The sequence below is a fragment of the Eleginops maclovinus genome, chromosome 24, assembly GCF_036324505.1.
Source record: "Eleginops maclovinus isolate JMC-PN-2008 ecotype Puerto Natales chromosome 24, JC_Emac_rtc_rv5, whole genome shotgun sequence".
NCBI lineage: Eukaryota > Metazoa > Chordata > Actinopteri > Perciformes > Eleginopidae > Eleginops > Eleginops maclovinus.
In genome coordinates this window covers 378,532-393,792 of record NC_086372.1, presented here as the reverse complement: position 1 = coordinate 393,792, position 15,261 = coordinate 378,532, and the positions used below count along the sequence as shown (strand labels likewise).

The following is a 15,261-nucleotide window of genomic DNA, read 5'->3' as shown; positions in this document are numbered from 1 at the left end:
GCTGTTGGTGTTTTTCGCGAGGGGAACCGCTGCTGCGAAAAGAAGCTCTGAACAAACACGAGACTTCTTCACCCCCGGGGGCATCCCTTTCCTCATCCTCGAGAAGCTCAAGATCATCACGTACAGGAACCTCTTCAAGAAAGTGTGAGTTGAGCTGCATAAATACTGCTTAAAAACTGCTTAAATACTTGCGTTAAGTACTGCGTTAAGTACTGCGTTAAGTACTGCGTTAAGTACTGCGTTAAGTACTGCGTTAAATACGCTTAAATACTGCTTGAATACTGCTTAAATACTGCTTAAATACTGCTTAAATACTGCTTAAATACGGCTTAAAACTGCTTAAATACTGCTTAAATACTGCTTAAATACTGCTTAAATACTGCTTAAATACTGTGTAAATACTGCTTAAATACTGCTTAAATACTGCTTAAATACTGCTTGAATACTGCTTAAATACTGCTTAAATACTGCTTAAATACTGCTTAAATACTGCTTAAATACGGCTTAAAAACTGCTTAAATACTGCTTAATGCTGCTTAAATGCTGCTTAAATACTGCTTAAAATACTGCTTAAATACTGTGTAAATACTGCTTAAATACTGCTTAAATACTGCTTGAATACTGTGTAAATACTGCTTAAATACGGCTTGAATACTGCTTAAAAAACTGCTTAAATACTGCTTAAATACTGCTTAAATACTGCTTAAAAACTGCTTAAATACTGCTTAAATACTGCTTAAATACTGCTTAAATACTGCTTAAATACGGCTTAAAAACTGCTTAAATACTGCTTAATTACGGCTTAAAAACTGCTTAAATACTGCTTAAATACTGCTTAAATACTGCTTAAATACTGCTTAAATACTGCTTAAAAACTGCTTAAATACGGCTTAAAAACTGCTTAAATACGGCTTAAAAAACTGCTTAAATACTGCTTAAATACTGCTTAAATACTGCTTAAATACTGCTTAAATACGGCTTAAAAACTGCTTAAATACTGCTTAAATACGGCTTGAATACTGCTTAAAAACTGCTTAAATACTGCTTAAATACTGCTTAAATACTGCTTAAATACTGCTTAAAAACTGCTTAAATACTGCTTAAATACTGCTTAAATACTGCTTAAATACTGCTTAAAAACTGCTTAAATGCTGCTTAAATACTGCTTAAAAACTGCTTAAATACTGCTTAAATACTGCTTAAATACTGCTTAAATACCGCTTAAAAACTGCTTAAATGCTGCTTAAATACTGCTTAAAATACTGCTTAAAAACTGCTTAAATACTGCTTAAAAACTGCTTAAATACTGCTTGAATACTGCTTAAATACTGCTTAAATACGCTTAAATACTGCTTAAATGCTGCTTAAATACTGCTTAAATACTGCGTTAAATACTGCTTAAATACTGCTTAAATACTGCTTAAATACTGCGTTAAATACTGCTTAAATACTGCTTAAATACTGCTTAAATACGGCTTAAATACTGCTTAAATACTGCTTTAAATACGGCTTTGAATACTGCTTAAATACTGCTTAAATACTGCTTAAATACGGCTTAAAAACTGCTTAAATACTGCTTGAATACTGCTTAAATACTGCTTGAAATACTGCTTAAATACTGCTTAAATACGGCTTAAATACTGCTTAAATACTGCTTAAATACTGCTTAAATACTGCGTTAAATACTGCTTAAATACTGCTTAAATACTGCTTAAATACTGCTTAAATACTGCGTTAAATACTGCTTAAATACTGCTTAAATACTGCTTAAATACGGCTTAAAAACTGCTTAAATACTGCTTTAAATACGGCTTGAATACTGCTTAAATACGGCTTAAAAACTGCTTAAATACTGCTTGAATACTGCTTAAATACTGCTTGAATACGGCTTAAATACTGCTTAAATACTGCTTTAAATACGGCTTGAATACTGCTTAAATACTGCTTAAATACTGCTTAAATACTGCTTAAATACTGCTTAAATACGGCTTAAATACTGCTTAAATACTGCTTTAAAATACGGCTTGAATACTGCTTAAATACTGCTTAAATACTGCTTAAATGCTGCTTAAATACTGCTTAAATGCTGCTTAAATACTGCTTAAATGCTGCTTAAATACTGCTTAAATACGGCTTAAATACTGCTTAAATACTGCTTAAATGCTGCTTAAATGCTGCTTAAATACTGCTTAAATGCTGCTTAAATACTGCTTTAAATACTACTTAAATACTGTATAAATACTACTTAAATACTGCGTTAAATACTACTTAAATACTGTATAAATACGGCGTTAAATACTACTCAAATACTGTATAAATACTGCGTTAAATACTACTTAAATACTGTATAAATACTGCGTTAAATACTGCGTTAAATACTGCTTAAATACTGCGTTAAATACTGCGTTAAATACTACTTAAATACTGTATAAATACTGCTGAAATACTACTTAAAAACTGCTTAAATACTGCGTTAAATATTACTTAAATACTGTATAAATACTGCATTAAATACTACTTAAATACTGCTTAAATACGGCTTAAAAACTGCTTAAATACTGCTTAAATACGGCTTAAAAACTGCTTAAATACTGCTTCAATACTGCTTAAATACTGCTTGAATACTGCTTAAATACTGCTTAAATACTGCTTAAATACGGCTTAAAAACTGCTTAAATACTGCTTTAAATACGGCTTAAATACTGCTTAAATACTGCTTTAAATACGGCTTGAATACGGCTTAAATGCTGCTTAAATACTGCTTAAATGCTGCTTAAATACTGCTTTAAATACTACTTAAATACTGCTTTAAATACTACTTAAATACTGTATAAATACTACTTAAATACTGCGTTAAATACTACTTAAATACTGTATAAATACGGCGTTAAATACTACTTAATACTGCGTTAAATACTACTTAAATACTGTATAAATACGGCGTTAAATACTACTTAAATACTACTTAAATACTACTTAAATACTGCGTTAAATACTACTTAAATACTGCTTAAATACTGCTTAAATACTGCTTAAATACTGCTTAAATACTGCTTAAATGCTGCTTAAATACTGCTTAAATACTGCTTAAATACGCTTAAATACTGCTTAAATACTGCTTTAAATACGGCTTGAATACTGCTTAAATGCTGCTTAAATGCTGCTTAAATACTGCTTAAATGCTGCTTAAATACTGCTTTAAATACTACTTAAATACTGTATAAATACTACTTAAATACTGCTTAAATACTACTTAAATACTGTATAAATACGGCGTTAAATACTACTCAAATACTGTATAATACTGCGTTAAATACTACTTAAATACTGTATAAATACTGCGTTAAATACTGCGTTAAATACTGCTTAAATACTGCGTTAAATACTGCGTTAAATACTACTTAAATACTGTATAAATACTGCTGAAATACTACTTAAAAACTGCTTAAATACTACTTAAATACTACTTAAATACTGCGTTAAATATTACTTAAATACTGTATAAATACTGCATTAAATACTACTTAAATACTGCTTAAATACGGCTTAAAAACTGCTTAAATACTGCTTAAATACGGCTTAAAAACTGCTTAAATACTGCTTGAATACTGCTTAAATACTGCTTGAATACTGCTTAAATACTGCTTAAATACTGCTTAAATACGGCTTAAAAACTGCTTAAATACTGCTTTAAATACGGCTTAAATACTGCTTAAATACTGCTTTAAATACGGCTTGAATACGGCTTAAATGCTGCTTAAATACTGCTTAAATGCTGCTTAAATACTGCTTTAAATACTACTTAAATACTGCTTTAAATACTACTTAAATACTGTATAAATACTACTTAAATACTGCGTTAAATACTACTTAAATACTGTATAAATACGGCGTTAAATACTACTCAAATACTGTATAAATACTGCGTTAAATACTACTTAAATACTGTATAAATACTGCGTTAAATACTGCGTTAAATACTGCTTAAATACTGCGTTAAATACTGCGTTAAATACTACTTAAATACTGTATAAATACTGCTGAAATACTACTTAAAAACTGCTTAAATACTACTTAAATACTGCGTTAAATATTACTTAAATACTGTATAAATACTGCATTAAATACTACTTAAATACTGCGTTAAATATTACTTAAATACTGTATAAATACTGCGTTAAATACTACTTAAATACTGTAATAAATACTGCTTAAATACTGCGTTAATTACTACTTAAATACTGCTTAAATACTGCGTTAAATACTACTTAAATACTGTATAAATACTGCATTAAATACTGCTTAAATACTGCGTTAAATACTACTTAAATACTGTATAAATACTGCTTAAATACTACTTAAATACTGCTTAAATACTACTTAAATACTGTATAAATACTGCGTTAAATACTACTTAAATACTGTATAAATACTGCGTTAAATACTACTTAAATACTGTATAAATACTGCTTAAATACTACTTAAATACTGCTTAAATACTACTTAAATACTGTATAAATACTGCGTTAAATACTACTTAAATACTGTATAAATACTGCTTAAATACTACTTAAATACTGCGTTAATTACTACTTAAATACTGCTTAAATACTGCGTTAAATACTACTTAAATACTGTATAAATACTGCGTTAAATACTACTTAAATACTGTATAAATACTGCTTAAATACTGCGTTAAATACTGTGAATAAAATATACATACGAAATACGTTTTATTATTTTTATTATTTATTCTTCTACCTGTATTTATTCTTCTACCTGTATTTATTCTTCTACCTGTATTTATTCTTCTACCTGTATTTATTCTTCTACTTGTATTTATTCTTCTATTCTTCTACTTGTATTTATTTCTTCTATTCTTCTACTTGTATTTATTCTTCTACCTGTATTTATTCTTCTATTCTTCTACTTGTATTTATTCTTCTATTCTTCTACTTGTATTTATTCTTCTACCTGTATTTATTCTTCTATTCTTCTATTTATTCTTCTACCAGTATTTAATTCTTTCTATACTTCTACTTGTATTTATTCTTCTACCTGTTATTTATTCTTCTAAATCTTCTACCTGTATTTATTCTACTATTCTTCTACTTGTAATTATTCTTCTACCTGTAATTTATTCTTCTACCTGTATTTATTCTTCTTCCTAGTATTTATTCCTTCTACCTGTAATTATTCTCTACCTGTATTTCTATTCTTCTATTTCTTCTACCTTATTTATTCTTCTACCTGTATTATTCTTCAATCCTAGTATTTATTCTTCAACTTGTATTTTATACTTATCTACTTTGTATTTATTCTCTATCCGTGTTTTATTCTTTTTATTATTTATTCCTTCTATCTGTATTTATTCTTCTACCTGTATTTATTCTTCTACTTGTATTTATTCTTCTACTTGTATTTATTCTTCTACTTGTATTTATTCTTCTACTTGTATTTATTCTTCTACTGTATTTATTCTTCTACCTGTATTTATTCTTCTACTTGTATTTATTCTTCTACTTGTATTTATTCTTCTACTTGTATTTATTCTTCTACCTGTATTTATTCTTCTACTGTATTTATTCTTCTACCTGTATTTATTCTTCTACCTGTATTTATTCTTCTACTGTATTTATTCTTCTACCTGTATTTATTCTTCTACCTGTATTTATTCTTCTACCTGTATTTATTCTTCTACCTGTATTTATTCTTCTACCTGTATTTATTCTTCTACTGTATTTATTCTTCTACTGTATTTATTCTTCTACCTGTATTTATTCTTCTACCTGTATTTATTCTTCTACTTGTATTTATTCTTCTACTTGTATTTATTCTTCTACCTGTATTTATTCTTCTACCTGTATTTATTCTTCTACCTGTATTTATTCTTCTACTGTATTTATTCTTCTACCTGTATTTATTCTTCTACCTGTATTTATTCTTCTACTGTATTTATTCTTCTACTTGTATTTATTCTTCTACTTGTATTTATTCTTCTACCTGTATTTATTCTTCTACTTGTATTTATTCTTCTACCTGTATTTATTCTTCTACCTGTATTTATTCTTCTACCTGTATTTATTCTTCTACTGTATTTATTCTTCTACTTGTATTATTCTTCTACTTGTATTTATTCTTCTACTTGTATTTATTCTTCTACCTGTATTTATTCTTCTACCTGTATTTATTCTTCTACTTGTATTTATTCTTCTACTTGTATTTATTCTTCTACCTGTATTTATTCTTCTACTTGTATTTATTCTTCTACTTGTATTTATTCTTCTACTGTATTTATTCTTCTACTTGTATTTATTCTTCTACTTGTATTTATTCTTCTACTGTATTTATTCTTCTACTTGTATTTATTCTTCTACCTGTATTTATTCTTCTACCTGTATTTATTCTTCTACCTGTATTTATTCTTCTACCTGTATTTATTCTTCTACCTGTATTTATTCTTCTACCTGTATTTATTCTTCTACCTGTATTTATTCTTCTACCTGTATTTATTCTTCTACTGTATTTATTCTTCTACCTGTATTTATTCTTCTACTTGTATTTATTCTTCTACCTGTATTTATTCTTCTACCTGTATTTATTCTTCTATCTGTATTTATTCTTCTACTGTATTTATTCTTCTACCTGTATTTATTCTTCTACCTGTATTTATTCTTCTACCTGTATTTATTCTTCTATCTGTATTTATTCTTCTACCTGTATTTATTCTTCTACTTGTATTTATTCTTCTATCTGTATTTATTCTTCTACTTGTATTTATTCTTCTACCTGTATTTATTCTTCTACCTGTATTTATTCTTCTACCTTGTATTTATTCTTCTACTGTATTTATTCTTCTACTTGTATTTATTCTTCTACCTGTATTTATTCTTCTACTTGTATTTATTCTTCTACTTGTATTTATTCTTCTACTTGTATTTATTCTTCTACTTGTATTTATTCTTCTACTTGTATTTATTCTTCTATCTGTATTTATTCTTCTACCTGTATTTATTCTTCTACCTGTATTTATTCTTCTACTTGTATTTATTCTTCTACTTGTATTTATTCTTCTACTTGTATTTATTCTTCTACCTGTATTTATTCTTCTACTTGTATTTATTCTTCTACTGTATTTATTCTTCTACTTGTATTTATTCTTCTACCTGTATTTATTCTTCTACTTGTATTTATTCTTCTACCTGTATTTATTCTTCTACTTGTATTTATTCTTCTACTGTATTTATTCTTCTACCTGTATTATTCTTCTACTTGTATTTATTCTTCTACTTGTATTTATTCTTCTACTTGTATTTATTCTTCTACTGTATTTATTCTTCTACTTGTATTTATTCTTCTACTGTATTTATTCTTCTACTTGTATTTATTCTTCTACTTGTATTTATTCTTCTACTTGTATTATTCTTCTACTTGTATTTATTCTTCTACTGTATTTATTCTTCTACTTGTATTTATTCTTCTACTTGTATTTATTCTTCTACTTGTATTTATTCTTCTACCTGTATTTATTCTTCTACCTGTATTTATTCTTCTACTTGTATTTATTCTTCTACCTGTATTTATTCTTCTACCTGTATTTATTCTTCTACCTGTATTTATTCTTCTACCTGTATTTATTCTTCTACTTGTATTTATTCTTCTACCTGTATTTATTCTTCTACTTGTATTTATTCTTCTACCTGTATTTATTCTTCTACTGTATTTATTCTTCTACCTGTATTTATTCTTCTACTTGTATTTATTCTTCTACCTGTATTTATTCTTCTACTGTATTTATTCTTCTACCTGTATTTATTCTTCTACTTGTATTTATTCTTCTACCTGTATTTATTCTTCTACCTGTATTTATTCTTCTACCTGTATTTATTCTTCTACTTGTATTTATTCTTCTACCTGTATTTATTCTTCTACTTGTATTTATTCTTCTACCTGTATTTATTCTTCTACTTGTATTTATTCTTCTACTGTATTTATTCTTCTACTTGTATTTATTCTTCTACCTGTATTTATTCTTCTACTTGTATTTATTCTTCTACCTGTATTTATTCTTCTACTTGTATTTATTCTTCTACTTGTATTTATTCTTCTACCTGTATTTATTCTTCTACTTGTATTTATTCTTCTACTTGTATTTATTCTTCTACTTGTATTTATTCTTCTACTTGTATTTATTCTTCTACTTGTATTTATTCTTCTACCTGTATTTATTCTTCTACTTGTATTTATTCTTCTACCTGTATTTATTCTTCTACCTGTATTTATTCTTCTACCTGTATTTATTCTTCTACTTGTATTTATTCTTCTACCTGTATTTATTCTTCTACTTGTATTTATTCTTCTACTTGTATTTATTCTTCTACCTGTATTTATTCTTCTACCTGTATTTATTCTTCTACCTGTATTTATTCTTCTACCTGTATTTATTCTTCTACTTGTATTTATTCTTCTACCTGTATTTATTCTTCTACTTGTATTTATTCTTCTACCTTGTATTTATTCTTCTACTTGTATTTATTCTTCTACTTGTATTTATTCTTCTACTTGTATTTATTCTTCTACCTGTATTTATTCTTCTACCTGTATTTATTCTTCTACTTGTATTTATTCTTCTACCTGTATTTATTCTTCTACTTGTATTTATTCTTCTACCTGTATTTATTCTTCTACTTGTATTTATTCTTCTACCTGTATTTATTCTTCTACCTGTATTTATTCTTCTATCTGTATTTATTCTTCTACCTGTATTTATTCTTCTACTTGTATTTATTCTTCTACTTGTATTTATTCTTCTACCTGTATTTATTCTTCTACCTGTATTTATTCTTCTACCTGTATTTATTCTTCTACCTGTATTTATTCTTCTATCTGTATTTATTCTTCTACTTGTATTTATTCTTCTATCTGTATTTATTCTTCTACTTGTATTTATTCTTCTATCTGTATTTATTCTTCTACTTGTATTTATTCTTCTACCTGTATTTATTCTTCTACTTGTATTTATTCTTCTATCTGTATTTATTCTTCTACTTGTATTTATTCTTCTACTTGTATTTATTCTTCTACTTGTATTTATTCTTCTACTTGTATTTATTCTTCTACTTGTATTTATTCTTCTACTTGTATTTATTCTTCTACCTGTATTTATTCTTCTACTTGTATTTATTCTTCTATCTGTATTTATTCTTCTACTTGTATTTATTCTTCTACTTGTATTTATTCTTCTACTGTATTTATTCTTCTATCTGTATTTATTCTTCTACTTGTATTTATTCTTCTACCTGTATTTATTCTTCTACTTGTATTTATTCTTCTACTGTATTTATTCTTCTACTTGTATTTATTCTTCTATCTGTATTTATTCTTCTACTTGTATTTATTCTTCTACTTGTATTTATTCTTCTACTGTATTTATTCTTCTACTTGTATTTATTCTTCTACCTTGTATTTATTCTTCTACCTGTATTTATTCTTCTACTTGTATTTATTCTTCTACCTGTATTTATTCTTCTACTTGTATTTATTCTTCTATCTGTATTTATTCTTCTACCTGTATTTATTCTTCTACTGTATTTATTCTTCTACTTGTATTTATTCTTCTACCTGTATTTATTCTTCTACCTGTATTTATTCTTCTACCTGTATTTATTCTTCTACCTGTATTTATTCTTCTACTTGTATTTATTCTTCTACTGTATTTATTCTTCTATCTGTATTTATTCTTCTACCTGTATTTATTCTTCTATCTGTATTTATTCTTCTACCTGTATTTATTCTTCTATCTGTATTATTCTTCTATCTGTATTTATTCTTCTACTTGTATTTATTCTTCTACCTGTATTTATTCTTCTACTTGTATTTATTCTTCTACTTGTATTTATTCTTCTACCTGTATTTATTCTTCTACTGTATTTATTCTTCTACTTGTATTTATTCTTCTATCTGTATTTATTCTTCTACTTGTATTTATTCTTCTACTTGTATTTATTCTTCTACCTGTATTTATTCTTCTATCTGTATTTATTCTTCTACCTGTATTTATTCTTCTATCTGTATTTATTCTTCTATCTGTATTTATTCTTCTACTTGTATTTATTCTTCTATCTGTATTTATTCTTCTACCTGTATTTATTCTTCTATCTGTATTTATTCTTCTACCTGTATTTATTCTTCTACTGTATTTATTCTTCTACTGTATTTATTCTTCTACTGTATTTATTCTTCTACTTGTATTTATTCTTCTACCTGTATTTATTCTTCTATCTGTATTTATTCTTCTACTGTATTTATTCTTCTACTTGTATTTATTCTTCTACCTGTATTTATTCTTCTACTGTATTTATTCTTCTACCTGTATTTATTCTTCTACTTGTATTTATTCTTCTATCTGTATTTATTCTTCTACTTGTATTTATTCTTCTACTTGTATTTATTCTTCTACTTGTATTTATTCTTCTACTTGTATTTATTCTTCTACTAGTATTTATTCTTCTACCTGTATTTATTCTTCTATCTGTATTTATTCTTCTACTGTATTTATTCTTCTACTGTATTTATTCTTCTACTTGTATTTATTCTTCTACCTGTATTTATTCTTCTACCTGTATTTATTCTTCTACCTGTATTTATTCTTCTACCTGTATTTATTCTTCTACTGTATTTATTCTTCTATCTGTATTTATTCTTCTATCTGTATTTATTCTTCTATCTGTATTTATTCTTCTACCTGTATTTATTCTTCTACCTGTATTTATTCTTCTACCTGTATTTATTCTTCTACTGTATTTATTCTTCTACCTGTATTTATTCTTCTACCTGTATTTATTCTTCTACCTGTATTTATTCTTCTACCTGTATTTATTCTTCTACCTGTATTTATTCTTCTACCTTGTATTTATTCTTCTCTACTTGTATTTATTCTTCTATCTGTATTTATTCTTCTACTTGTATTTATTCTTCTACCTGTATTTATTCTTCTATCTGTATTTATTCTTCTACTTGTATTTATTCTTCTACTTGTATTTATTCTTCTACTTGTATTTATTCTTCTACTTGTATTTATTCTTCTACCTGTATTTATTCTTCTATCTGTATTTATTCTTCTATCTGTATTTATTCTTCTACCTGTATTTATTCTTCTATCTGTATTTATTCTTCTACCTGTATTTATTCTTCTACCTGTATTTATTCTTCTATCTGTATTTATTCTTCTACCTGTATTTATTCTTCTACTTGTATTTATTCTTCTACTTGTATTTATTCTTCTACCTTGTATTTATTCTTCTACCTGTATTTATTCTTCTATCTGTATTTATTCTTCTACTGTATTTATTCTTCTACCTGTATTTATTCTTCTACTTGTATTTATTCTTCTACCTCTGCTGTATCAGGTACCTGCTGCTGCGGACCCACCAGCTGCCTCTGGCCTCCTTCCTGGTGGCTCTGCAGATGATGCAGCTGCAGGATGTGGACCTGGACGAGGTGCAGTGCATCCTGGCTAACCTCATATACATGGTGAGAGAGAGAGACACACACACACACACACACACACACACACACACACACACACACACACACACACACACACACACACACACACACACACACACACACACATAATATAACCAACAACAGTTGAATCAGACACTTTTTTAATCAAACAGTTTCACAATAAAACCAAGTGTTTTTAGTGAGGCGTTTTACTGCAGCGGGGGCCGCTAACAGTAAGCCTTCTTCTGTGGTTTCCTCAGGGTCACATCAAAGGCTACATCTCCCACCAGCACCAGAAGCTCGTGGTCAGTAAACAGAACCCATTCCCTGCTCTGTCCTCCGTCTCATAGACTACGTTACCCACAATCCCTTCTACTCAAACATTCTTGATTTTGTACCGGAAAGTGTTTGATGTTGAATAAAATCTGAAGCTTGTACACCGCGTTCCTCCCCTCTTTATTAACCTGACTAACACTCAGGCTGGGCTGGTGCATTGTGGGTACTGGAGTCTTTATAATCTGTGAAACAGAAATTTATCCAAACAGTTACAGTCTCTAAAGGTGAGGACAGACGTGGTTCTTTGAGAAGAACATCACAATATTTCAAATAAGAGTGTCCTTCAGGAAGTCCTTCAGGAAGTCCTTCGGGAAGTCCTTCGGGAAGTCCTTCGGGAAGTCCTTCGGGAAGTCCTTCATGAAGTCCTTCGGGAAGTCCTTCGGGAAGTCCTTCATGAAGTCCTTCAGGAAGTCCTTCATGAAGTCCTTCAGCGCTGCTCGGGGTACAGCTGGACCTGTGAGGTAATTTGACCCTCAATGGACTTCAGCCGTGGCCGGATCCAGCTCAGGTACCGGGACAGTTTGGTGAACACCAATCCCCCCCTGCCGTCGCCCCCCCCACATGATGATGTCATCAGCAGCCCGGTGAGGAACGCGGTCCCGCGCTCCACCGTGGCAACCGGCGTCCCCGGCAACAAGCCCCCACACCACCGGGCTCCATTCTGATTCCCGAAGGCTTCATCCAGGCTCCTGAAGGTGCTGTTTGGGTTTCTTAGATGCCAGTTTTGGCCCTCATGGTCTCGATCAGGACCATCTCGCCCCCCCTCCCCCCCGCTGTGACTCCCTAAATGTTCATTAAGGCTCCGCTGGGCTCGTTTAGGTCTATTTTGCCTCCCCTCCCCCTGATTTAGCCTCCCCCTCGCTCCATCCTGCCTCCCCCTCGCTCCATCCTGCCTCCCCCCAGCTCCATCCTGTCTCCCCCCAGCTCCTTCCTGCCTCCCCCTCGCTCCATCCTGCCTCCCCCCAGCTCCATCCTGTCTCCCCCCAAATCCTTCCTGCCTCCCCCCAGCTCCATCCTGCCTCCCTTTTTGCCTGCCGTCCGCCTGATTTTGCCCCCCCCCCGCTCCGTCCTGCCCCCCCATGCAGAACATCTTGTTGCTGAGCGGGTGGGAGACGTTCACGCTCCGCCGACACTCGTCCAGCGTCTTGTAGACGAGTCTCTTGGCCCCGGCGACACCCTTCCTCCCAGAATGCATCAGGATGTTCTCACTGAAGTCCTTAGCGGGGGGGAGGCAAAGGTGGGTGAGATCGGGGCCAAAGTTCAAGGGGCTCGTCAACTCCAGCAGGGCGAGGTCGTCGTCACGGTGATGCTCACGGAAGCGGCCATGGATGTAGAGCGCCCGCACGGCGACCAGCTCCTTATTGCCTAAAGAGAAATATAAAGTGAGGCTTTTATTGTGAAAATCATCGCTAACTTCAAAATAAAAGTCTGCAGAAAAATGACCAGCAGCCACGGTGAAGTCTGAGGGTCGGGGGGGCCGAGCTGCGGCCGTGAGGAGGCAGCGGGCCGGGGTTAGCACGGAGCGAGGACCAATCACAGCGCAGCCACACAGCGCAGCCCCTCTGCTGTCCAACAGGGATGCCTGGAGGAGCCAAACAAACACACCCGCTAAATACAGTCACATTACTTCCCCACCGCTAAGCTAAAGGAGGCTAACAATTCTAACTCACCTGCCAGGGACAGTTTCCGTGGCGACACATCGGAGCCGTGGTGTTGAGCTCGCCAGGAATCCGTCCGCAGGGGAACTCCGCTGAGGACACAAACACGCGTCAGTTCACCGCTAGCTTTGTTTAACAGTGCTGCTCTTCAGTACCTTCAGCCCGGCAGCTCCGCCCGTCCGCCTGAAGTCTAAAGCCCGTCACGCAGGAGCACACGAACGAGCCGACGGACGCCGTGCACAGCTGGTCGCACGCCGCCGGGCCGCCGGTCGGACACTCTGAGATCTCTGAGACACAGAAATATCTTTCAGAGCGAGCTGTGGTGAACTCAGAGCTCAGAGAGACATGAAGACAACCTGATACCCTATCTAATACCTGGGGAGGTGACCAGTGGTGCAGTGGGCGGGCATCTGGGGGCCCCCAGCTCACATGTGAGGCCGTGGTGAGGGGGGGGGCAGAGGCACAGGAACCCCCCCACCCGGTCGGTGCAGTTTCCTCCGTGGAGGCAGGGGTCCGGGTCGCACTGGTCCCCATCTGAACCCAGGACACATCGTCACAGTCAGAGAAAATCAAGCTGACCCTAAAGCCTTTGAGCTCAGTGATAAAAACGTACCGTTGTAAACGGTCCAGAAGGCGATCTGGAGAAAGACATTAAATATCACGCTCATTATTAATATTAATGAACACGTCCACTGAAAAGTAAACCGCTCTTATATTAGTGCTGTTGTTCCCGACCGTAGTGGGCGTGTCCTCGAAGTGTTCCCGCGCCTCCTCGTAGTTGCACAGCTCCTCGTAGCATTCCCGCTCCAGGTCCCCCTGCAGGATCTCTTCCACCAGGAACCTGTTAGCACGCCGCGAGCGCAGGAACACATCCTGAGGGGCCCGAAACACGTCCTGAGGGGCCCGAAACACTGCAGGAAAAATAAATAATATGATATAAAAGCAGTAAATAATATCAAAAAAAATCGTTGTAGTTTTCAAATATCTATGACTATGACTGAGTGTTTTTCTGCATATAAAACAATCTAAATAGTTATTCAAAGTCATTCTTAATTACGACACAACGTTTATGATAACCCGGACCCTCTGTTTCTGTGTGTAACCTTCAGTTTCCTGATCCATGGAGCGGTTTAAAATGAAACAAAAGCCCATATTTGTTCTCAAATCTCAGTTTATGACAAACAAATCAGAGCTGTCCTACCTTGTCCTTGGATGAGAACCTGAAGGAAGCAAGCGGTTAGCGCCAGAAGAAAAGCCGCACAGCGAGCCGACATGATGCTGACCGCCATGACACTGGGTCTGCTGCGAACACACACTCATGTTTGCACTCTGACGTCACACACTGTTTTCTGTCAGGAGTCTCATTATAAAACCCAACTAAACTCCATTCACAAATGTACCAATTTAGGAAAGCTTCGTCTTAGATTACGGGCTCAACTTTACACATTTTATTTAGATTTAAAGGATCAGTTTTCCCCTCCACAGGCCGGCCATGTTGCTGGAAAGCGCTAAACGTCTCTCTGTAAACGTGGTTTCCTGCAGTGGACTCTGGACTGTCCTCAGCATCGCCCTCTGAACGCTGCAGTCTGTTTATCCCAGGTCAACACGGGATTAATCATTTCAGATCATCCACAGAGAGTCCGATAAAAACACTTTAGGGGAGACATGATGTACTAATAAGTGCCATAAATACTCACTGTCAGATTTCATCCATAAAGTGCTCCACAATGAAATAGTGTTAAAATCAGAGGTCATTTAG

The 15,261-nt window shown here is 32.9% G+C and overlaps 2 protein-coding genes across 2 annotated transcripts in view; one reads left to right on the top strand and one right to left on the bottom strand.

Annotated features, from left to right (window-relative positions):
* Nucleotides 1-11,945, top strand: part of pcid2 (PCI domain containing 2) — a 13,538-nt gene extending 1,593 nt beyond the window's left edge. Inside the window, 4 exon segments of the mRNA XM_063878191.1 lie at nt 22-60; nt 63-144; nt 11,409-11,532; nt 11,769-11,945. Coding sequence (XP_063734261.1) covers nt 22-60; nt 63-144; nt 11,409-11,532; nt 11,769-11,858 — 335 coding nt within the window. The 3' untranslated portion in view covers nt 11,859-11,945.
* Nucleotides 11,653-15,092, bottom strand: LOC134861162 (coagulation factor VII-like). Its single transcript, XM_063878190.1, has 8 exons — nt 14,704-15,092; nt 14,238-14,413; nt 14,116-14,140; nt 13,878-14,036; nt 13,658-13,789; nt 13,515-13,594; nt 13,288-13,426; nt 11,653-13,209 (listed from the first exon to the last, which is right to left on the bottom strand). Exons 1-8 carry the CDS (start codon nt 14,789-14,791, stop codon nt 12,272-12,274), a joined length of 1,737 nt encoding a protein of 578 aa, XP_063734260.1. The 5' UTR covers nt 14,792-15,092; the 3' UTR covers nt 11,653-12,271.
* Between the last annotated feature and the right edge of the window lie 169 nt (nt 15,093-15,261).

Bases quoted from the DNA above. Each gene is read 5' to 3' on its own strand.
- LOC134861162 (XM_063878190.1), bottom strand. From the start codon at position 14,791: ATGGCGGTCAGCATCATGTCGGCTCGCTGTGCGGCTTTTCTTCTGGCG. The intron at 13,790-13,877 runs GTATTAGATAGG...TCTGTGTCTCAG, and splicing joins ACCACTGGTCACCTCCCCAG to AGATCTCAGAGTGTCCGACC. The intron at 13,210-13,287 runs GTCATTTTTCTG...ATTTCTCTTTAG, and splicing joins AGACTTCACCGTGGCTGCTG to GCAATAAGGAGCTGGTCGCC.